We start from the raw sequence: 23,954 nt of genomic DNA, 5'->3' as shown, positions 1-23,954 counted from the left end.
CCCACACACGAACCCACATACACACACACACACACACACACACACACACACACACACACACACACACACACACACACACACACAGACACACGTGTAATACTCTGAATTGAAATATTATTGCCTGATTTACCGCGCGTGGAGCGATATGCAGAGAGGCGAGTCTAGGATTGTCCTTAGATGAATATTTTCAAAGCCAAACCGTTTCTGCGAGGATTTCAAAGACGAGGCCCCTCAGCGTAAATAAATAGGTATTCCTTACCCCTAGATTGCATGCAAATAAATAACAGTATTCACCGGGCCAGAAAGAGTAGGCATTGAAATGAAGAAGAGAAAAAAAAGCACTTCAACTTAAGTGCTTTGGAGTGCCCACCATTGTGCAATCACACTGATGACATTGCATTTAGATTGCCTTTTTAATAAATAACTTAGCTGTTTGCGTGATAGAATAAGCATGTGGTTTTAGATGAAATGTGCGTCATTTAAAATGTATACCCCCTCATAACCTCTCAGCACTAGTACTTGCACATTCATGCGTTATTTAGAAACGTACTCGTTCCTCCTGCAGAGGGCTGCCAAATCGATTTGCGACATCTTGATGGCTAGAAATTGCATATATTCTCTTCTCTCCTCCATATCGTCGTTGTCGGGTGGAAACCTTGTATGTCCAAGACCGTTCGTTGTGTATGTATCATTTTAAAAATGAACTAAACTAGTGAAAATAGCAGATCTACAAGCACACAACGCCTCGCACCGCGAGGCGTTGTGTGCTTGTAGATCGGCTGTTTTCACTACTTTTGTGTGACAGTCATGTATGATGAAGCAGGGCCTTACTTGGTGAAAAAACGTACAAACTTGAAACTTGGAAATACGAGGTTTCTGCCCGACAGTGACGATATGCTGCTATTACTGTGAGGTGGCCGTGAGGATATTGCAACTGGGCCCCCAAATAATTGGAAAAAACACAAAGATTTAACTCATTCACTGCCAAGATTATTTAACACTAACCACTGCCTAGGGCTGTCACGATTATGACATTTTACATGACGATTAATTGTCACTCAAATAATTGCGATTAACGATTCAATCTTGACAATTACATTTCTGTTTGTCTTCTAGGCTTTGAAGTTGCACATTGCATAACCTAAATACACAAAGAAATTACTTTCTTTGTCAAATATTATTTGACAACTTTATACTTTCAAAAGAACATTCAAAACCTTTTTCTTTGAGATTATTATAAACAGGAACTTATGTTATAATATATTATATTTTCTCTGTCAGCTGGAAACCTCACATGTCCAAAAACCAGCAAAAATAGCAGATCTACAAGCTCAAAACGCACGCGGACCGTCCATCTGAGCACTGTAACACGACAGCCCAACTACTGCCTGGTTACAGTGGTCAGAAGGGCTTTTGAGATTTCCCAAACGTGGGCGCTGATCCAGAAAGGGCTGGGTAGGAACCGCGGTGCTGTATCGATCGCAACATCTTTAACCCATTTAGGCTTAGAATTATTGAATGCTTTAGCCAGTGAAAAATAGCAGATATACAAGCTCACAGCGCGGCACCGAGTGCCGCGCTGCGAGCTTGGATATCTGCTATTTTTTGAAAAAGTCGTGAAAATGTGTGCAAATCTTTGAATATATGTATTTTGGAACTCAAATTTTGCTTCTGGGGGGGTCCCTGGAACGAAATATTTTGAGAAAATAGAAAATACTAATAATAATAATAATAATAATGGATTGCAAATACATATCATTTTGGGGGTCCTTCACATGAAAAGGTTTGAGAACCACTGACATAGCAGTCTCTCAAGAACAGACTAACTGAGCTCCAGTTAAGTGAAAGCCATCTTTGACGATGGCTGGCCAGATTGCTGACATAGAAACATAGGTTTTTCGAAAAAACCTTAGGAGAATTCAAAAGACACTTATAGAATCGGGTCAAAATTCTAATTTTCACGATTTTTCAAAAATAGCAGATCTACAAGCTCACAGCGCGGCACTCGGTGCCGCGCTGTGAGCTTGTATATCTGCTATTTTTCAATAGTTAAAGCATAACATAACGATACACAATAATGTGTACCCGTTCTAAATCGGTTAATGGCTACAATTTTATATCTGTGTGCTGTACCTTCTCCTCCCTGCGCTGCCATTACTGTAAGGTGTTTACAAGCAGCTGCAGTGGGTGTGTGTGTGTGTGTTTGCTACTGCTACCATCAGAGTAATTAATGACGCTCTAGAACGGTGCTTTCCAGCCTTTTATGGATCTGAGCGTGGAAAACCTCAATGGCGTTGGTGGGCCGCTCGGGTGGCACAGTGGTGAAGGTGCCCACCGCAGTGGTGCAGGTTGTGGGTTCGAATCCACCGTTCGAATCCACCGCAGTGGTGCAAAATGTGTTTGGTATATCTTTTAGTCCAACTCGTAGCGACTGGCAAGACTACACTAGGTCAGGGGTTCCCAAACTTTTTTGTCTCAGCTAGGGCACCTCATGAATATTTTTTTAATCTGAGGCACCCCTACATTATAATTTTCACTCCCAGCACCTTATATTTAGAGCATATCGTCGTTGTCGGGTGGAAACCTTGTATGTCCAAAACCGTATTTTTATCATCTATACAATGTACTAAACTAGTGAAAACAGCAGATCTACAAGCACACAACGCCTCGCATCGATTCAATTTGATACCGTCCCAGTTCCAATTTTGTCTGATCATTGCTTTGTGTCATCACTTCCAGAGTCACTTGTGTGTGTTCTCTCTCCTGATTGGATAAAATTGGTATCCCGACCTGAAAATGCAGTCATTACTAAAGACCTGGAGAGACGTGGTGGAGACTCCTGTGACCGAACAAACACTATATGACTGCTATCAGAAAATATCTTATTTTAACACAAAACATAAATAATCACTGATCTACAAGCTCACAACGCATCCCGTTGTGACACTTTGTGAACTTGTAGATCGGCTATTTTTGGCAGGCATGTTTGGTGGTCTGTCTTACTAAGTATAGAGGGTCTAAGTGGTTAAACTGAAGTGATATTGATGAATTCCAAATGTATCAAAGTATTCTGAGGCACCCTAGGGTGCCACGGCACCCACTTTGAGACACCCTGCTGTGAGGTGTTGTAGCAGCTGCAGTGGGTGTAGTCTGGGAGCATCCCAGTAATTAATGATAAGTCTAGAGGTTATTCAAACCTTGGTCGAACCGAATGGACTCCATTAAAACCCATTTAGGCCTAGAATTATTCAATGCTTTAACTATTGAAAAATAGCAGACATACAAGCTTGTAGATCTGCTATTTTTGAAAAAGTCGTGAAAATGTGTGTTCCCTGGAACTAGATATTTTGAGATGGGGGTCTGTGGCCAAATACATATCAGTTTGGGGGTCCTTCACATGAAAACGTTTAAAGGGGCACTCCACCACTTTTCAACCTATGTTCATATAATTGGTCCTCACTCAAAAATAGCTTTTCTTTTTTTTCCTTTTTTTTTTCTCAGAGGAGGGCTGTGGGCTGGTCAGAAACCCATAGTCTTGTGACATCATCGATTACCAATCCAGCTTATAGAAACTGCAGGCTTTCTATTCCTGAAAAGTTGCAATTTTAAAGTGGAAGCCATTGTTCTCGCGATAATAAAAATCTAAATATGTTTTTTCAAAAATATTGATTAATTTTTTTTTTTGGGAAAATGATGATGTCACAAGACGATGGATTCTGAACTTCCCACAGCTCTCCGAGGAGACTTGGACTGAGTAGAAAAAAATTGTGATATTTTATCATGAACATTAGTGAGGACCTATTATATGAAGACAGGTTGAAAAGTGGTGGCTTTAAGAACCACTGACATAGTAGTCTCTCAAGAACAGACTAACTGAGCTCCAGTTGAGTGAAAAGGACCTTTTCGTTAACATAGAAACATAGGTTTTTCAAAAAACCTTAGAAGGATTCAAAAGACACTTATAGAATCTGGTCAAAATTCTAATTTTCACGATTTTTCAAAAATAGCAGATACAAGTTCGCAGCGCGGCACTCGGTGCCGCGCTGTGAGCTTGTATATCTGCTATTTTTCAATAGTTAAAGCATAAAATAATGATACTCAATAATGTGTACCCGTTCTAAATGGGTTAAACAAATGGGCATAACGCGTGAAATCGTCCTTAATGCGAAATATATTCTATTAATAGTGTGCACTCATTGGAATGTTCTTGTTGATTCATGCAATTACAGGCAATTTAACAGCAAATTATACCACACACAGGGGTTACGTGTGGCACATACCCACTGTGAATTCTGCCCTGCGTTCCAGTCATCTGAACACTATGTTTGATTGACTGTCACTATCGCTTAGGCCTCTCTGCGTTCAATATCAGGATTCCTAGGGGGTGAGTTGTTTATTGAGCTTACAGTAGCAGGGAATACAAATCACACAGACTTTAATTGGTAAAAAATGTATTCATATATTTCAAACACTGTGAGTTAATTGAACGATGAGGATTATATTATGCTGACTATACCCTTGTGGATTGTATGCTCTTTCATGGTTGTTCATGATTGGTTTGCCAATACCTGAAATTCAACTAAGGGACATTTGGCCCAGGTGTCCCCAGAAAAAAGTCTCAGGTCCAGTTAACTGAGTCAAGAAGTTTTTAGTGGTTAACCTTAACCACCTGAATTATAGTATATCGTTGCTGTTTTTTGTATATTAACGCACTACTTGATCATACTACAGTGTCACACGAAAGCATCAAAAGTAGCAGATCTACAAGCTCTTCGAGCTTGTGGAACGCGGAAGCACAAAGACCGTGTCCGTGAAAAATAGAAAAATATTCTGAGAAATAGCTGGCAGTGGTTAGTGGTTTGGTTAAATATTCTTGGCAGTGAATGAGTAAATGAGGGACACGTTCTCAACCATTTTGGGGGGTCCCCAGATGATTAACTTAATGTGCAACATTGTTTTCTCTCTCAACAAACCAACATAAAGTTTAAGTGTATAGACTAGTATACAGTGGCGTAGCTAAGGGTGGGCCTAGATAGGCCAAGGCCCACCCATTTCGTTTTTTGTGCCCACGCGACGCGGCACTATGTGGCGATGCGCGGCTATCTACAGTAGGAAGCAAAGAAAGACACCACAGTTTGATTTGATCATAGCTCAGTCAATTATTAAGCGATTTCTAAAATTAAAATGTATCCATATTGCTTGGGAAGTCCTCTTCCATGACTTGTGTCCCTGTAAATATTTAAATGTTCGCCATTTTAAAATAGCCGATGTACAAGTTCACATCTGTGCCCACCCACATTGTGTCAGGCCTAGCCAGTTGGTAAATCCTGGCTACGCCCCTGCTAGTATAGACTAGAAGTAGGGATGGGACGCTAACCGTTATTATCGTTTATCGTGATAAAAAAACACTCACGATAAACATGAATTTATCGTGAATCATCCTCCGTCATGCACTGGGATCAATTCACCTTATATTTGTCGAGCTGCACATCCGGTACCATTTAAACCCTCTACAATTGGTAAATCGGACCTCGAAACAACGCACTTGATACAGTCTTTTTGTCACTCTCTAGTCTACCGAAGAATAGACGATCTACAAGTTGTGAGCTTGTAGATCGACAATTTTTTGGCCAATGTTCCGCCCCATGCCCATGGTAATAGCATAAATCGCAATGTCTTTGGTCACAAAATCGTGGACATCATGACATTTTCATATCGCCCCCTCCTCCTCCAGTGGGAAGAAGTGAGCGGCTACGATGACTCCATGAGCCCCATCAGGACCTACCAGACGTGCAACGTGCGGCAGCCCAACCAGAACAACTGGCTCCGCACCGACTTCGTCCCGCGGAAGGGCGTGCTGCGCGTCTACGTGGAGCTCAAGTTCTCGGTGCGCGACTGCGCCAGCATCCCCAACATCCCCGGCTCCTGCAAGGAGACCTTCAACCTGTTCTACTACGAGGCCGACGGGGACACGGCCACGGAGGCCAGCCCGCTGTGGAGGGAGAACCCCTACGTCAAGGTCAGTGTTTTGCCTGATTATGGATCCCACTGGAGAAGATGGATGGAAACGGTATATAGCGCTCGTTTTCAGCGTCGGCAGGTTTAGCTACTCACCAGCGTCGGCAGGTTAGCATTTCACCAGGTTAGAATCCACCAGCGTTAGTTTTACTGAGGTTAAGGTTAGGTTAGGGTTAGGGTTAGGGTTAGAGTTAGGGTTAGGGTTAAGATAGATAGATAGATAGATAGATACCTTTATTATCCCACTGGGGAAATTCAGTTGCCCAGAGGCAGCACAGCAGTTTAAGGTTACAAGTTACAAAGAAGTAAGAAAAAGAAAAAGAGTACTTTAGTGTACAGTCCAAAGAGCAAGCACAAAAAAAGAAAAGTAAAACATAAAGTGTCGAAAAGCTATTGCAAAAAAAGAAGAATATATACATAAAGTGACCACGAAACATTCAACGCTCATAAGTGACACGTCACACACACAAAAAAGCTATACAAGGTAGCTATACAGTATAAGGTTAAGGTTAGGGTTAGGGTTAGGGTTAGGGTTAAGGATGGGTTTAGGTTTTGGTGCACCTATGCCGCGGTCCAAGTGACTACAATGGAGCACTCCCTAAATCCGGTTCAGCCAATCACAAGCTTCAAAAATGAGTCCGGGGCGTGGTTATCCATCTTTCCCAGTGGGATCCACAATCACGCGTCAGTGTTCATCCCGTCGACTAAAGCAGTGGTTCTCAACCTGTGGGTCGGGACCCCCAGGGGGGTCGCCAAAAATATTTTGGGGCGTCCCCGGATGATTAGCTTAATGTGCAACATTGTTTGTCTCAATGAACAGTAAACAAACCAACATAAAGTTTAAGTGTATACAGGTGTTTATGCACATTTCTAAAGTGACAATTTAAGGACTTTAATGACAAATTAAACATGGGCCAAATTGTCAAATATTAGAGGCAGAAATTGTGAAAATATTTTCACAATAGAACCATGTAGAAATGTAATGCCTCAACTTTTAGTGCTCGTCAGGGGTGGGGGGGTCCCCAAGTTAAAATAGGATTATTTTGGGGGTCACGGCCTGAAAAGGTTGAGAACCACTGGACTAAAGGAAAGAGACTTTTCTCACTGAGAAAAAAACTAAATTAAAATGTAATTAAAACTAAGCTATGACGTAGGGGCAGTGGTGCATTGGTGATTCAATACTTGTACTGCTAAACCCTAAAGACTAAACGTCTTTGCCTTTTTTTTTTACTATTTTGAAAAACATTTTGAAATACTTCAAATAGCCGATCTACATCGACACATTGTGAGCTTGTAGATCAGCTATTTGAACTATTTAAAAGTGTTTTTCAAAATAGTAAAAAAAAAGGCAAAGAAGTTTAGGGGTTTGGGGTTTAGCGTGCACACAAATGGGGCCCTATGACTAAAACAGTGGTTCTCAACCTGTGGGTCGTTAGCCCCAGGGGGGGTCGCCAAATTATTTTGGGGGGTCTCCAGATGATTAACTTAATGTGCAACATTGTCTCAACAGTAAACAAACCAACATAAAGTTTAAGTGTATAGAGGGTGTCTGCACATTTCTAAAGTGACAATTTAAGGACTTTAACAGTTCTACTGCCAGATTTATTATTTATTTATTGGGGCTGGTGCCAGCAAAAAGCAGCTTACCTTTGCGATGTTATAGAAAAAGATCTATTCATTATTTCCAAACGATTCTTTTTATTGGACCTATTACATGTGTACTTTAGCCAAGCTGGCGGCAGAAGGCAGCCTTATGCAAAGAATCAATGTGAATTGGGCCGCTCCGCTTGCCGTCGTTCAGAGTATAGAAATGCGTAATCTAGATCAGGTCCACAGAGAACAGCCAGGAAGTGAATTGGACATCATTGATGTTTACGTGTGGTGGAGATTTGAAAGCAGCATTACGGGAGATGTTTTTTCTGTACACACCCACGCGACCCCTCATCAGCTTACAGTCATCAGACAAGGTAAAAGAACGAGCGTTCGTATTGGCAACGAGCTGGGGTCAAAATTGGGGCGAACAGGAACATCTGAAGCGGTAAAAGAGTTAATGTCCAAATTAAACATTGGACAAATTGTCAAATATTAGAGGCAGAAATTGTGAAAATAGCCGATCTACATGCTCACAACGCCTCGAGGCGTTGTGAGCATGTAGATCTGCTATTTTCACAATAGAACCATGTTATAGAAAATGTAATGCCTCAACTCTTAGTGCTCGTAGGGTGAGGGCGTCCCCAGTTAAAATAGGATTATTTCGGGTGTCACGGCCTTGAAAAGGTTGAGAACCACCGGACTAAAACTACATCAAATCTTTTCTCTCTGTGGAACTCCAGGTGGACACCATCGCGCCGGACGAGAGCTTCTCCCTGCTGGAGGCGGGTCGGATCAACACCAAGGTGCGCAGCTTCGGCCCGCTGTCCCGCGCCGGCTTCTACCTGGCCTTCCAGGACCTGGGCGCCTGCATGTCGCTCATCTCCGTGCGCGTCTTCTTCAAGAAGTGCTCCACCACCATCGCCAACTTCGCTGTGTTCCCGGAGACGGCCACGGGCGCAGAGGCCACCTCGCTGGTGATCGCGCCGGGCAGCTGCGTGCCCAACGCCATGGAGGTGTCGGTGCCGCTCAAGCTCTACTGCAACGGCGACGGCGAGTGGATGGTGCCCGTGGGCTCCTGCACCTGCGTGGCCGGCTTCGAGCCGTCCGCCGACGACACCCAGTGTCAAGGTGAGAGTGTTGTTTTTAATGCCTGTTTTCTCGCTGCAAAGGACATGGAAGTTCTGTGGTGTTTTTTTTTCTTTTTTGGTTTATTATTTTTCCATTAAGGCTGGGCGATATTAGCTCTCTTGTTGCTATCAATTAAATCTCCTTGAAGGTCCAAGATGCCATAGTCTCCATAGACTTCCATGTAATTCATAGTGCACAGATCATGCACTCCCATGCCAAGATCATGCACCACGTGTGTGCACGCTGTTCACAGCTTTCAAACAAAATAATCCGCTTGGAAATCCGTTCAGGCATTCATGAGATATCAGCCATTATGTTTTTACATTATGTAGACAAACATGGCTGCCATGTTGGGGTTTGTTATGGGGGTTAAACATGCAATTTCGCGATCACGATCATGCCTAATACATTTTTGGAGGTCCATTTCTTTTTTTTTTTATGAAAAAACAAAAAACAAAAAAAACGCCCAAACTCAGGAAACTCGGGGTTGGCACAGGTAGGGTACCTATATAAACTTGGGAAACTCGGGGTTGGCACCAAAAGTGTTAAGAAAACCTTCGATATTCGATAACATTGTTGAATACCTCGATATAGATATTATTCACGATATTAGTCAAAACAATTGCATTGTATAGTTTTTAATGTTTACTGCTTTAGGTCCACTGCCTGCCTAACCCAGATAATGAATAGCATATCCATGCATGCACGCTGCACAGTACACATAGAAGGGTTAGGTAGGTTTTATTGAAATAATCACACCTGGTTACAGATAGACTGCTTTTTTCTATGTGCTACATGCATGCGTAGTGTGTCTGTTAATGAATTTGATATACACCAATACCTCATTTCAAGCTTCTTCGTCGGTATGTATCTTGCATGTTGATACCTCGATATCGATACATTTTCGATACATTGCCCAGCCTTAGTTTCCATTATATGAGGATTTTACAGGGTAAATTCTTCAGTATGGTTTCTCAATGATTCTTGACCTTTCTTAATTTCAAAGAGCCCCCCGGTTTGATATGCATTATTAACCTTTTGATATGATTTTTCTTCTCTGGGATCAAAGACGCCGATCGACAAGCTCACAACGCATCACAACGTGTAAACCTTGTGAGCTATGCAGATCGGCTATTTTCCTCCCATTTCCCCCCCACAAAATTGATTCCGTTCCGGGTTCCCAGGACTGCAGGGTTATACCAGCGCCCAATAATCGAGGTTCTGAGAAACGTGTCTTAAAGCGGGGGGAAAAAACGGCACCTGTGAAAATAGGTTTTAACGGCTCCAGCACGTTTCACTCCGTTATTATAGTGGAAAAGAGCCTATGAGAGAGGAGAGGACGGGCGGTGGGGATGGCGGGGGATGTGGACGGGAAGGGGGGGGGTGCGCGGATGGCTCCCGCGGGCTCCTGTGTACCTGCATAGCAGGGTTTTTGAGCCATCTGCAGACGACACTCAGTGCCAGGGTAAGTGTATTTAAGCCGTTGCGACCAGGAGCGCATTACTACGTTAACCATTATTTAATGCTTTAACTATCAAAAAAATAGCAGATCTACAAGCTCACAGCTTGTAGATCTTCTAATTTTTTGAAAGATCATGACAATTTGAGATTCGAGTCTTTGAATCTATTGACCCCGATTCTATAAATGTCTCCTTAAATCCCAACAGGTTTCTGAAATCCCTACGTTTCTTTGTCAGTGGTGCTCAAACCTGTTCATGTCAAGGACCCCCAAAATTATATGTATTTGGCCCGCGGTCCCCCATCTCAAAATATGTCGTTCCAGTGACCCCCCAGAATCAAAAATTTGAGTTACAAATGTTCGCTTTTAAAAATACATATATTCAAAGATTTGCACACACTTTCACGTCTTTTTCAAAAATAGCAGATCTACAAGCTCGCAGCGCGGCACTCGGTGCCGCGCTGTGAGCTTGTAGATCTGCTATTTTTCAACGGTTAAAGCACAAAACAACGGTTTTAAAATGGGTTCAAACCCAAAGTGTCCAGCAGGACAGTCTCAATGGCTTAAGAGGCGTTTTGACTTGTGTTTAACCGAGTCTCCTTTATATGCTCGGCACAAGACATACTGAACGTTGCAAGGAGGAAACCGGAGATAGCAGTGGCGTCAGTTCAGAAAAAGCTAAGGTATGGCAACATGACGGGTGTCTTGCACGCGCGCCTTCGCGCGCGTGCAAGACACCAGTCATGTTGCCATACCTTAGCAACAGGCATGATACATTTATTTTAAGAAGTACATTCAATTTTTCCCCCCAGTTTCTACAGTTTCTTGGGCAGCTAAACTTGGCATGTTTTAGTAAACGTGCCACAATTAACAATAATGCATTGCACCTGTGCAGCTGACCTGCGGAACCTGGGAATATAGCATTTTGTCAAGATGGGGAGAATAAAAGTGTGGAGAATATAATTATAATACCTTGTTAAAGTGGCCATTTTGTTACATTTTGCATTTGTAGTTATTTTACTGTAATTTAACAACATAATAACCAGCACAGATAGACAAAGAGACATTCATGGATTTATATTTAAAAGTAACTTTTGTTTTCCCCCCCTGGACCCAGGGTATGGCAGCTGCATACCCCTGCCATACCCAATTGACACCCCTGGGAGATAGTGTGTGAGGGAGGGCGAGAGAGAGAGGGAGATACCGGGGGAGAGAAAGCGAGGGGTAGTGGAGGAGGTAGAGATAGTCGGCTGGTAAAGAAGGTGGTGTGAATTGCCAAAGCGCGGCGACAACAGACAACAGCCCCGGGGAGGGAGGAAGAAAGTAGGGATGGGACGATCTGAAATCGCGGTTTACGATACTATCGCGATAATCAAAATCCGTTAACCTGGGGCAGAACATTTGCCAAGTGAAATAATAGCAGATCTACAAGCTCACAACGTGTCGCAAGCGTGACGTGTTGCGAGCTTGTAGATCGGCTATTTTTTGGCAAAGACGTTTGATAGAGAGTGAAAAAAAGACTGTATCAAGTACGTATATTAAAGGAGTAGTTCACCCCCAAAATTACTTTTCTTCTATTGATTACTCATGCCATGGAGAGTTCAATAATATATTTTAGTTTTTTGTCGCATTCCTAAGACAATAATTTCATTACAATAAATTTACCCCCATTAATTCCGGATGGGTAGCCGAATGCATTTGGGTCCCTTTCCGGAATCGATGGGGGTAAATTTACTATAATCTAATTTTTGTCTTAGGAATGCGAAAAATACAAAAACTTTTTATTGAACTCAAGTGTCCATGGCATGAGTAATCAATAGGAAAAAAAGTCATTTTGGGGTGAACTACTCCTTTAAGTACCTTTCACCAATTATAGAGGGTTTAAATGGTACCGGATATGCAGCTCTGCAAATAAAAGGTGAATTGATCCCAGTGCATGACGGAGGACGATATCACGATAAATGACATCTCCACGATACGATTATCGTGAGTGTTTTTTAATCACGATAAACGATAATATCACTTATCGTCCCATCCCTATAGCGGAGACAGAGACAACAGCCCCGGGGAGGAAGGGAGAAAGAATTGAGTTGGGAGGCGGGGAGGTGGTGGTGGGGGTTTGGGGGGGGGAAGGCTTGGCACCAACGCCAAGCTACTACACAAAAGCGACGCGGGGGGAGAAAGAAAGCGTTGTTCTTTCTCTCACCTGGGCGTGAGAAATTTGTGTCGAACACGCGGCGCGAGAGCTCATTCGTTGCCGTTCGGGCGGCTCAAGGTTAAAAGCCCTCCTCCTCCGCCTGGAACAACGCCTGTTCTGGCCTGCCTGACGAAAGGCTCCCGGGGGGGCTTTAGCCCGGGCACTACCGGCGATGAGGAAGTGTAATTTCCTCCGCGGTAGCTTCCCGTTAGTTAATCTACAGGCCAGGCCGCGCTTCGTGCTCATTAACAGCGCTCACGCCGACGTGAGCCAACAGTGGCCGTGCTAACATTAATCACCGGGACGTTTCATTCCGTGTACCTTCTCGGCCCTCCGTCGCCGTAGCGAGAGGGGAGGGGACGGGGGGACGAGGACAGGAGAGGAGATGGGATGGGAGGAGAGAGAGAAGGAGAGAGAGATAAGGGGATGGAGGGTGAGTAATACGGGGGAGGGCTATCTGTGATGTATCAAACAAAGACGAATCATCGCGCCCTTCCAGCGGGGTTAATGGATTAAAACAAGGGGAGTAGAGAGAGAGAGAGAGAGGGGGTGATTCAGCACGCTTTGCCGACGGGGGCGAAGGCAAACAAACAAACAAAAAATAAGACGCCGTGGCGTAATAGACGAGCATAAATCAGATCCGGGCGTTAAGGGACCGGCGGAGGATCCCGGCGAATTAGGATAATAAAAACACAGTTTTCATCTTATCTAACTAACACTCTGGCTCGTTTTTTTATTATTTATGGCGTCGGATTTTCCAGAGCCTACAATGCGGGGGCCATTAGCTCCACTAATTTCCCTAAAAGTGGCATTCCGGGGGAATTAGGATGGGACTTAAGTTCAAACTGAAAAAGCTCTTTGGCTAACTAGTTAATCACGCCGCGTCCCGCTGGCCCGGCTTTTATGAGCCCTCGTGCTGATACAACAGATGTTTGCCAGAGCCTCGCTTCTTTTTTCTCTTCTTTTTCTTTTTTACACCACAAGTCAGGAATGTGGGAAACAGTGGAAATGTGTGGCTCGGGGAGGCTTCATATACGCCCAGACCCTCTACCGCTAATCCCCTTTATCTGAATCCCCCTTTGGTCAAGGCTTACGCCGGGTTTATTCCTAAAACCCAGCGTAACAGCCAACCTTTTCAGGCTCGATAACCATTTGCGCTGATTGATTTATTAACCACTTGGATACATATTACGTGGCGCTGGCCATATTTCCTTCCCAGATCTTCCCCCCCCCCCCCCCCCCCCCCCCGCCCGCTAATTCGCGGCCAAGTTTGACGTCTTGCGTTTTTGAACTGATTTATTGGTTTATTATCGAGGCGATGGCGGGCCTTGTTTGTATGCAGCGATGTGGCCAAGAGCGCCCAGCCCTAAAACAGACGCTGATTGATGGCTTTTGGGGGTGGATCCCTATCCCCGCTTTTTTTTTCTTCTCCTCCTCCTTCCTACGAAGCCTTCTCTGCGCCCGTTTGTCTGACCAGGGGTGTCGCACCAAATTCTGGGCCCTGGCTGGGTACAAGGATTCACTGGCGGGCCCCCCATGAATGTTCTTCATAGGGGGAGGGGGTTTAACTCATTTAAACTGGGAACTGGCATTATTACGCCTTATTTTGTGCTTTAACTATTGAAATTGATTCACAGTTGCAACTAAACAATATACGCAAGCGCATCTTCTTTGCTGGTGTAACGGCGGCGAAGAAGATGGTAGCTACGCGGTGGAAACCTCCTCATACGTTAACGTTTCGCCAGTGGGCCTTAACCTTTCTAGATATAGTATATTTAGAGCAGTCGATAGCAAGGTTACACGGAGCAAAAGAAGAAAACATTAATATGTGGTCGGACATTGCAGATAAGCTTAAGGCTATGATTCAAGAAATCACTATATAGTGGTAACAGCCTAGCACAGGCATGCACTATTGTACATTCCGTGTTGGTCCGGGGAAAGGGGGTGGGTGGGTTTTCTTTTCCTTTTCTTGTTTTACTATTGTTTGTGTTGTTTGTCTGTTAATTGCATTTTTCTTTTGATTATGGAAAATAAAAATATTTGATAACAAAAAAAAAAACTATTGAAATTGATTGCAAGCTTGTAGATCTGCTGTTATGAAAAACATTTGTGCAAAAGGTTTTTGAAAAACCTATGTATCGGTGGTGCTCAAAACGTTTCATGTGAAGGACCCCCGAAATGATATGTATTTGGCCACGGACCCCCATCTCAAAATATTTAGTTCCAGGGAGTCAGGGACCCCCCTGAAGCAAAATTTTAGTTACAAATGTTCGCTTAAAAAAATACATATATTCAAAGATTTGCACACATTTTCACGACTTTTCAAAAATGGCAGATCTACAAGCTCGCAGCGCGGCCGCGCTGTGAGCTTGTATATCTGCTATTTTTCAATAGCTATAGTATAAAATAATTAAGGCCCCCTCCACCTTGGGCCCTAGTAACTCAGTCCCCACTCCCCCCTCCCCCCAGCTTGTGACGCCCCTGTGTCTGACGACTGCAATCTACTGTCAGCAGTCTGTCTTCATCCTGCTCTTCTCTTTCTTCCACTTCACTTTGGGAACTTTTCCTGACACCCTCGCCGCTGCTCCCCCTGGAAAGATTGATGTGGCCTCTTAGGGAGGACCAAAATGAGAGCACACATATGCCTTTATGTTATGCTAGACTAGATCCTCTTTGCGCGGTCATTAGACGTGCGACTCAGTGTCTTGCGTGCGGCGGTGGCTTGCCACGCCCTGGTCTCTGGTCCCGCTTTGAAGAGGCCGGCGTCTGAAGGTGGTGTCTATAGCAGTGGTTTGAGACAGCAGTGGCGTCAGTTCAGAAAAAGCTAATGTATGGCAACATGACTGGTGTCTTGCACGCACGCCAGACGCGAGTCATGTTGCCATACCTTAGCAACAGGCATGATACATTTATTTTAAGAATTACATTTTATTCCCCCCCCCCGTTTCTATGGTTTCTTGGGCTGGATATGGCAGCCTGGAACGGTTGTTCAAGTGCATTGCACCTGTGCAGCTGACCTGCGGAACCTGGGAATATACCATTTTGTCAAAATGGGGAGAATAAAAGTGTGGAGATAATATTTTGCATTTGTAGTTTTACTCTAATTTAACAACATAATAACCAGCACAGATAGACAAAGAGACATTCATGGATTTATATTTAAAAGTAACTTTTATTTCCCCCCCTGGACCCAGCTGCATACCCCTGCCATACCCAATTGACGCCCCTGGGGTACCAGACTAACTAAAGTTGCTGAGAGGCGACGAGATGGGCCATTTGTATTTCTGACGCTGGCGCTACAAAACAGAAGGAATTCGCTTGATCTAAACCAGTGTTTCTCAATCCTTTTTTGGCTTTAGTACCATCCCTTCCATGATTTCTGAATCCAAGCACCCCCTTTACCCGACAACAACATTTTGCTCATAAAACTGCAATTAAAACCATAAATAGTGGTAGTCCTACATGATGCTGTGATAAACCGTCCATTTCAAGAATATAAAATCACAAATAAGAAATGCAGTGAAAGCGTTTCAAAGTGTGTTTCCTGACTGATCACTGAGCAGATTTATTTTCAACACTGTGGCCAAAACATTTCAGTCCAGTTTTCATGTCAATAACTGTAAATCATTCAAACAACTTTCAAACACATCCCAGGAATAATGAATAATATTATCATGATTTTTACTGCATTTCTCACGTACCAAACGTTTAGTAACAGAAACAGCGATCAAGAAAAATAAATAAAGCGTATAAAGCAAAAAACTAAAAGTAGGGCCTCCCACACAGCCCCTCTCTCTGTGTGTGTGTTCTGCAGGTGAATAGATGGTGCTTTTGAGGTAACCCCTGTAGAGCTGTCACAATTATTACATATTTGTCTAATCGCAATTATTTGACATAATTGTGATTATCTTTCATAATCGTCATAATCGTTTCCATGTTGAAAAATGTCCATATATTATTTTTAGTAAAAAATAGTGGAAATAGCCGAACTACAAGCTCACAACGCGCCGCATCGCGACGCGTTGTGAGCTTGTAGACCGGCTATTTCCACGATCAATGTTCTTTTTTAAGTATAAAGTTGTCAAATATGTCATTAATTTCTTTTGTATATTTAGCGTATGTGACATATGTGACATATCTGCCATGTGCAACTTCAAAGCCTACAAGCCAAACAGAAATGTAATTGTCAACGACAAAAACACTATTAAATCGCAATTATTTGAGTGACAATTAATCGTCATGTAAAAAGTCATAATCGTGACAGCCCTAAACCTCTGTAAATAACGTTTTCATCCATAGCACCCCTGAATTACACTGTTACTTTACAGTACCTTACATTTGTGTCAAATAATATGTAAATCATCCTAAGATACAGTACACGAGGGAACCTTTAAGAGAGAATATCTGTTTCCATTAGGACAGACCCACTCTGAGAACCAATGATCTAGAGATGGATAGATAGACCTTTATTGATCCCACAGGGGAAATTGAGTCTACTAAATAATCCATCTCCTGGGGTCCCGGATGTATTGATGGATACGTGTGTGTGTGAGCCCCGGGCCTACTCCCACTCCTGCTTCCAGGATGTCACCATGCAGCCATGTGTTTTGTAGACAGGTCCTCAGGGATAGAACTTAGCATCTCTTTGGCTTTTCTGCCTTTATTGATAGCATTCAGCAGGGGTCTTCAATGTTTTCAGGCCAAGGACCCCTTAGGTGAGAGAGAGATGAAGCAGGGACCCCCACTACCTTTTCATAGATCCCATATAGTTTCATCGTTTGACAGCACAATCATCAGTGTATTTTGGATTCATAAAAAGATTTGTGTTTTCAGATATTTAACCACTTGAACCGTCAATACTTAATAAACTTCACCTTTCATTCTGTACTCTTTTTCCCCTCTACACCAAACCTCTTTGCCGGAAATAGCCGATCTACACTGTGAGCTTGTAGATCTGCTATTTTTGGCTACAGTTCTCAGAATATGGACGCTAGAGTTCAAGTGGTTAATATAGAAAAGGACAAAGATTTGGAGGACCCCCTGTAGTATCTCTGAGGACCCCCTAGGGGTCCCGGTCCCCCTGTTGAAGACCCCTGGCATACAGTGTAGATATAGACAGGAAACGGGGTGTGAGAGAAGGGGATTGACACGCAACAAAAGTCGTCGGGATCGTGACTCGAACCAGCGATGCGCTGTAAGGCATCATAGCCTCTATGTGATTAACTCCAACGCCTACAAGCCAAACAGGAATGAAATTGTCAACGACAGAAACACAATTAAATAGTTCATCGCAATTATGTAAAATGTCATAATTGTGACAGCTCTAGTCAGGCATCATTCATAGCCTATGTGGTATGTGCCTGGACCACTAGGCCAGCGGGCGCCCTGGTCACTGCTTTAGTTTTGTGGCGTGTCACGCAGCATAATATGCCAGTCATGTTTCTGGGCTTCACCTTTTCCTGGGCGAGCAGCCTCTCGTCGGAGGCCGGGCCGGCCGGGGCAACTCCCGCTAGGACTGGCTGGCAGCCGAGACTAAGATGGCTGGCTTTACCTCTTTGTTGTTTCTGACAGCCAACATTGTGCTTTCAATGTTCAGATGGAGACAGATTGTTTGAGGTGCTGTGGTCTATATAGGAGGGATGGGGGAGGGGGGTTGCTCTTGTACAAGTTTTACACTGACAGCTTTATTTAACTTTTTGTTTTGCTCGCTCTCTCTCCCTCTCTGTGTATGTCTCTCTCTCTCTCTCTCTCTCTCTCTCCCTCTCTCTCTCCCTCTCCCTCTCTCAATTTTCATTTTTTTTTTCAATTTTCAAAAGCTTTATTGGCATGATAAAATATTTCTTACATTGCCAAAGCATACATATATAACATAGAATAAAGCATAACATTGGACACAAGTGAACTATAAACATCCTAACAACAATAAATAATAATGAAAATAAGTAAATAACAAGCAAAGATACAAAGATAACAGTAATATGCCACATTTTTATCCAGATGTACTTGGTTCTTCTGTCCACTGGCTGTCCCTCAGTTGATGACAACTCCATACATATTGTGCAGCCAAAAAGGTGCATTTAGACTGTTCTCCCAAACATATTGAAGTGACGATGTATTAATGGTGGAATCAAATTCGTTATATTTTTCTTTAATTTTAGGGAAGAATGAAGCTCTAATGTCTTTATATTTGTTGTTTATATTTAATGTCTGTAGCTCTGTCTCCACCTCTCCCTGAGAACAGAGTGAACACAGTCTGTCTTCTCTAGGCAGCCAGCTCTGTTTGTGTCTGCCTGTTTCTATGGCCAGGTGGTGGTCACTGAGTCTGTACATAGTCAAAGTCTTCCTCAGTTTGGGATCAGTAACAGTGGACAGGTACTCTGCAACTGTGCATTCTCGGTTTAGGGCCAAATAGCATTCTAGTTTGCTTTGGGTTTTTGTTGTATTTTTCCAATAGGTGATATAGTTTTCTTGTTGCATTTTGATAACCTGGTTCGTGGAGGTTGTTTTAGTCAGGGGAGCGTTGGTGGAGGTCAGTCTCAGGACCAACTGACTGAGGGCGGGGACTCTTGTTTATGTTCTCCTCTTATGTTCTCTCTGTCTCTCTCTCATCCTCTAGCTTGCGGCTCTGGAACCTTTAAGTCCAAGTACGGCGAGGGCTCGTGCTCCACCTGCCCCCTCAACAGCCGCTCCAGCGCCCGGGGTGCCAACATCTGCCCCTGCCAGCCCGGTTTCTACCGCGCCGACAGCGACCCCCCCGACTCCGCCTGCACCAGTAAGACCACCGTGCAACCACCACCACCTAGAATAGATCACACACTATAGACCACTGTTCTCCCAAACACTGGGTCGGGACCCGGACACATTCTTATAGGTCCCTCGTCCCTGTTATGCCTACATTCTGTTTTCAAAACCAAAACCAAAAAAGCTAAATCTTTCATGAATTAAAAACAAATTCAATGATTTTTTTCCCCAGTAATTTCAGAAGAAATAAAAGAAAAATCTAAGAAATCCCATAAATTAGAAAACAAACAAAATAATTTGTGAAAATAGACGATCTACAAGCTCACAACGTGGCGCGAAGCGACGCATTGTGAGCTTGTAGATCTGCTGTTTCACTAGTTTGGGTCCCGGGCAAACGTCTAATTTCTCTTTTGGGTCACAGACTAAAACGTTTGGGAACCACTGCTATAGACCATCATGCCTCCACCACCTAAAATACAATAGATCACACACTAGCTGGCAGCATGCTTCAAACTGAGTCAAAGTTCTTTCAGTAAAGCCCTGTGAGGACAAAGTAGTTTTAATACTCGATGGATTGTTTTATAGTCGATGCAGCTCCGCTTTGAGTGCTGTACACTTTGTCTCAGAGATTGGACCGTCTCTGGTGACAGATGCAACCGTGGGCAACGTGTGTGTGTGTGTGTGTGTGTGTGTGTGTGCGCGTGTGTGTGTGTGTGTCTGTGTGTGCATGTGTGTGTGCGTGTTAGTGCACTACCTCCCACCATTAATTAGTTACCATCTGGTTGTGTTTGTAATCAGTCAGAGAGTGATTATAACAGAGGTTAACCTTATCAGACAGCCTTTCTGTAACACAGTCAGTCCACTGATACGTTGCTAGCCAGATCCTCCAGAAGCAAAACAATGTAAATCACGAGCGCAGCCTGGAGTTTCTGACCGACCACACCTCCGTGTCTCTGCGGTGATGTTCAGCTAGTCAGAAACGCCAAAAGTTGAGAGTTGGTTATATTTTGCCATCTGTTAGATGCTACGTACAGTATGTCTACTAGGCCTGCCCACCCCCACGGAGGTTGTGGGTTGAAAACCACCGCGGTGCATCCGTCTTTGTCGAGCGTCTACAGCAGGGGTGTGTCCTACTGGACACACTCCTACTGGACACACTCCTACGGGACACCTGTCAGCAGTGAGTGTTGGGCGGGAGGAGTAGGACGGATGAGTCGGTAGGATTCAACAGCATTGACAACACAGAAATGTGCGCTGGGAGGAATCAATTGGCATAGAAAAAAATGGGCAGAAAAGGGGTGTAAAAAGCAAAAGATAGATACAAATAAATAAATACATGCTAGAGTTCACGTGGTTAAGTCACTGTAGTTTGTCACAACAGCAGTGACAGGTAATTCTCGCTATTTCTACGTATCATTATTTTGACTAAGGGTTAGGGTTAGGTTTTAGGGTTAGGTTTAGGCATAGTTTTACTGAGGTTAGGGTTTGGGTTTGGGTTAGGTTTAGGCATAGTGGTTAACATTCACCAGGTTAGCATTCACCAGCGTCGGCAGGTTAGCATTTCACCAGGTTAAAATTCATCTGCATCGAACAAATGGAACATAGAACAAACACATTTTAAGTTGAAATATCGACACGCTCCCAACAGTGACAACACAGAAATGTGTGTAAGGAGGCAACTAAATTCCAACCCAAACAGCTTCTACTCTTATCTATTGATTTGTCCCATGGGTGCTTTCAGTGACAAAGTGCATCATCGCTAGCTACTGTAGCTTGTGCTCGCTTTCTTCGTGCGTGGATATTTCTCGGTTTGTAGCACAGAGTCGTGTGATGGGCGGCCGCAGGCTGGGGGAGTTGAATCTAGCAGCCTTCCCTGCTCCACCGGACACATTTATCGGCGGCGCGTAGAATAAATCAGGAACGCCACACAGAGCGCCTTCTCCGATAACTAGGTCCGCGTGGTCCGACTTGACACTGACCTCGCTGTCCGCCTCTGTTTCTCCCGCGCCGAGACAGGCTTCTCGGAGACGCAGCCGGCAAAATTGCGCTGATGGGAACTGACATCTTCTTCTTTCGACCCGACATGTGCGGCCTTGACCGCGTGAGATGCCCCGCCCTCTCCTCTCAGACCCCTCCCCCACACAAGAGGCCTTTTTCAACCGCACTAAACGATACACACGGCCCGTGACTGTCACTCTCGCGTGGAACACTTTGGACTGTGTAGACAGGCAGGCAGGCAGGCAGGCAGGCAGGCAGGCAGGCCGGCCGGCAGGTGGATAGCAACAGACTGTTAAAGACACAAATCGTTGCTGTCAGGAAGAAACATTTCCATATTTTAAAGCTATACTGTGTAAGTTGCTAAACTAGTGGTCAGTCGCGGTATTGCTTTTTTCGTCAGTTTTTCGCCCGTTTTTCGCCCGGAGTCACCGCGGACCACCGCCGCGGACCACCGGAGCGGCGCCGCAAACCACCGCGACCGATACGAATCCATGGAGTGGTAGAACGTAATTATCTGAGCAGGATTTGGGGAATAAGAGGTTAAGAATCCTTCACCATCGTAAACACTGGTTGCTGAGGGAAGCTACTTCCTGAAGAGTCGGTTATTGGCCGGTAGTGTATCATGTGTGTATGATCTTCGATGTGATTGGCCAACGTATACACAACGTATACAGATGATGCAGATTACGTCATTTTGCCGGGAAATCCCGCCCCTGTCACTGCTTAGAAGAAAACATATAAAGAGAAGGCTTCAGAAGCTGAAAATAACAGAGTGGGTGTTCTAAAACTTTAGCGATTTAACAGTTAGGACAATTTTAAGATTTGTTTTATAAAAAAAGTTACATGGTATAACTTTAACTTTTTGAGTGGTGCTAGCCGTTCTGATACATGGCTTTGGGTATATGTCCATTAGGGATCGACCGATTATCGAAACGGGCGATAATCGAAGTCGATATTCAAACATTTATTAATATTGCAAAATATCTATCGAAAAAAAAAAGTTGGAAAAAAAAGTCTATATATTCTTTTTATAATTTATTTATTTATTGCTTATTGGTTACTGATTTTCACCGATTTCCTGCTGCGGAATACGTTTTTAACGATATTCTAGTATGTGGCGACTAGATGAGAGCCTCTAGACATTTAGGATGGGAAAAATATATAAATTAATTAACCACTATTTCAAATTAGGGGATACATTTTTTTATTTTTTTACTTAAAATGCATATCGGTTCATAATATCGGTTATCGGCCTCTTTGATTATAACTTATCGAAATCGAACATGAAAATCCCATATCTGTCGACCCCTAATGTCCATGCAAAATGGACAGTGGCAAATAGCTATTATGTAACAGCATGTCCCTTTTGTTATCAAAAGTGGCAGATCTGCAAGCTCGAAAAAACGCGAAGCTACGTGTATTTAGCTTGTAGATCTGCTGGAGTCGATCTACTGGAGTTTAGAGGTTGAAACCTGAAAAGTAACAGTTTTGGACATACGTGGTGTCCACCCGACATAACGTCGCTGTCGGGTGGAAACCTTGTATCTCCAAGTTTCAAATGTGTAAGTAAAGCCATGATTTATCATACAAGGCCGTCGCACAAAAGTAGTAAAACAGCAGATCTACAAGCACACAACGGCGTTGTGTGCTTGTAGATCGGCTGTTTTCACTAGTTTAATTAATTTTTTCAAATGATGAATGCAAAACGAACAGTTATGGACATACAAGGTTTTCACCTGACAACGACGATAAGCAATATGTTGAAATGACATTGCAGGAATGGGCATACCCATGCGATACCCCCCTCCACACACACACACACACACACACACACACACACGCACACGCACACGCACCCACCCACACCCACACCCACACCCACACAATCTAGAAACTGCGCCAATGTATTCGTTTGCGCCTCGCAAGGGTGGAAGTGGTAGTGTATGTTGCTCTATGAGAGTCCTGGCCGCAGAGCATGGCTGGCAGCTCAGGCTCCGTGTGTGCCATCCGCGCGCGTGCGTGTGTGTGTGTGTGTGTGTGTGTGTGTGTGTGTGTGTGTGTGTGTGTGTGTGTGTGTGTGTGTGTGTGTCTGTGCGCGCGTGTGTGGGTGTGTGTGTGTGTGTGCACGTGCGTGCACGTGTGTGCGCGCGCGCGCCATCCGTGTGTGTTATAGCTTGTGTCCAATTAGAAGAGGCTCCACTCCAAGCGGTGTCGGCCTAATTAGAAAGGACAGGGCGAGCAGAACAGAAGCCCTCGCTCGCTTGCGGCCAGCCAGCCTGAACTCTCCGGACGGCTGGTTTGATCTGTGTAGGAGCAGGATGGAATGGAGACGTCCTCAAAGCCCTGCAGGGCGGCCCTGGTGGACACCCATGATGAAGTACATTTACTTTGAGTAGCTGTACTTTTGGAATCTTAGAGTCGCTTTATTCGTCGCTTTCTCCGTATACTTGTACATGCAGAAGATGAAACATCGTTCCCCCTCGGTCACTTGCAGTGCAACATAAAAACATCGAGAAACATAAAAAGGTCCTAAAACTAAAAACGGCATAAACTTATCGTCGTTGTCGGGTGAAAAGCTTGTACGTCCGAATACCGTTAGTTTTGTATTTATCATTTTAAAAATGATTTAAACTAGTGAAAACAGCCGATCTACGAGCGCACAACGCCTCGCGCTGCGAGGCGTTGTGTGCTCGTAGATCTGCTGTTTTCACAACTTTTGTGCGACGGCCTTGTGTGATGAAGCAGTGCTTTACTTTGCGAAAAACAAACTTGGAGAAACGAGGTTTCTGCCCGACAGTGACGAGATACTGTAGGTTAAGT

At 44.0% G+C, this 23,954-nt stretch overlaps 1 protein-coding gene across 1 annotated transcript in view; it reads left to right on the top strand.

Moving 5' to 3' along the window:
- Positions 1 to 23,954, top strand: part of ephb3a (eph receptor B3a) — a gene marked incomplete at both ends in the record, with an annotated part of 142,970 nt that overhangs the window by 39,855 nt on the left and 79,161 nt on the right. The window contains 3 exons of the mRNA XM_080726752.1: positions 5,735 to 6,019; positions 8,352 to 8,739; positions 19,012 to 19,167. Coding sequence (XP_080582878.1) covers positions 5,735 to 6,019; positions 8,352 to 8,739; positions 19,012 to 19,167 — 829 coding nt within the window. The remainder of the gene's footprint in view (positions 1 to 5,734; positions 6,020 to 8,351; positions 8,740 to 19,011; positions 19,168 to 23,954) is intronic.

The sequence above is a fragment of the Nannobrachium achirus genome (assembly GCF_963921795.1).
Source record: "Nannobrachium achirus genome assembly, chromosome: 5".
Classification (NCBI taxonomy): domain Eukaryota; kingdom Metazoa; phylum Chordata; class Actinopteri; order Myctophiformes; family Myctophidae; genus Nannobrachium; species Nannobrachium achirus.
The sequence above is the reverse complement of the archived record's forward strand: the minus strand, read 5'-3'. Positions and strand labels throughout refer to the sequence as shown.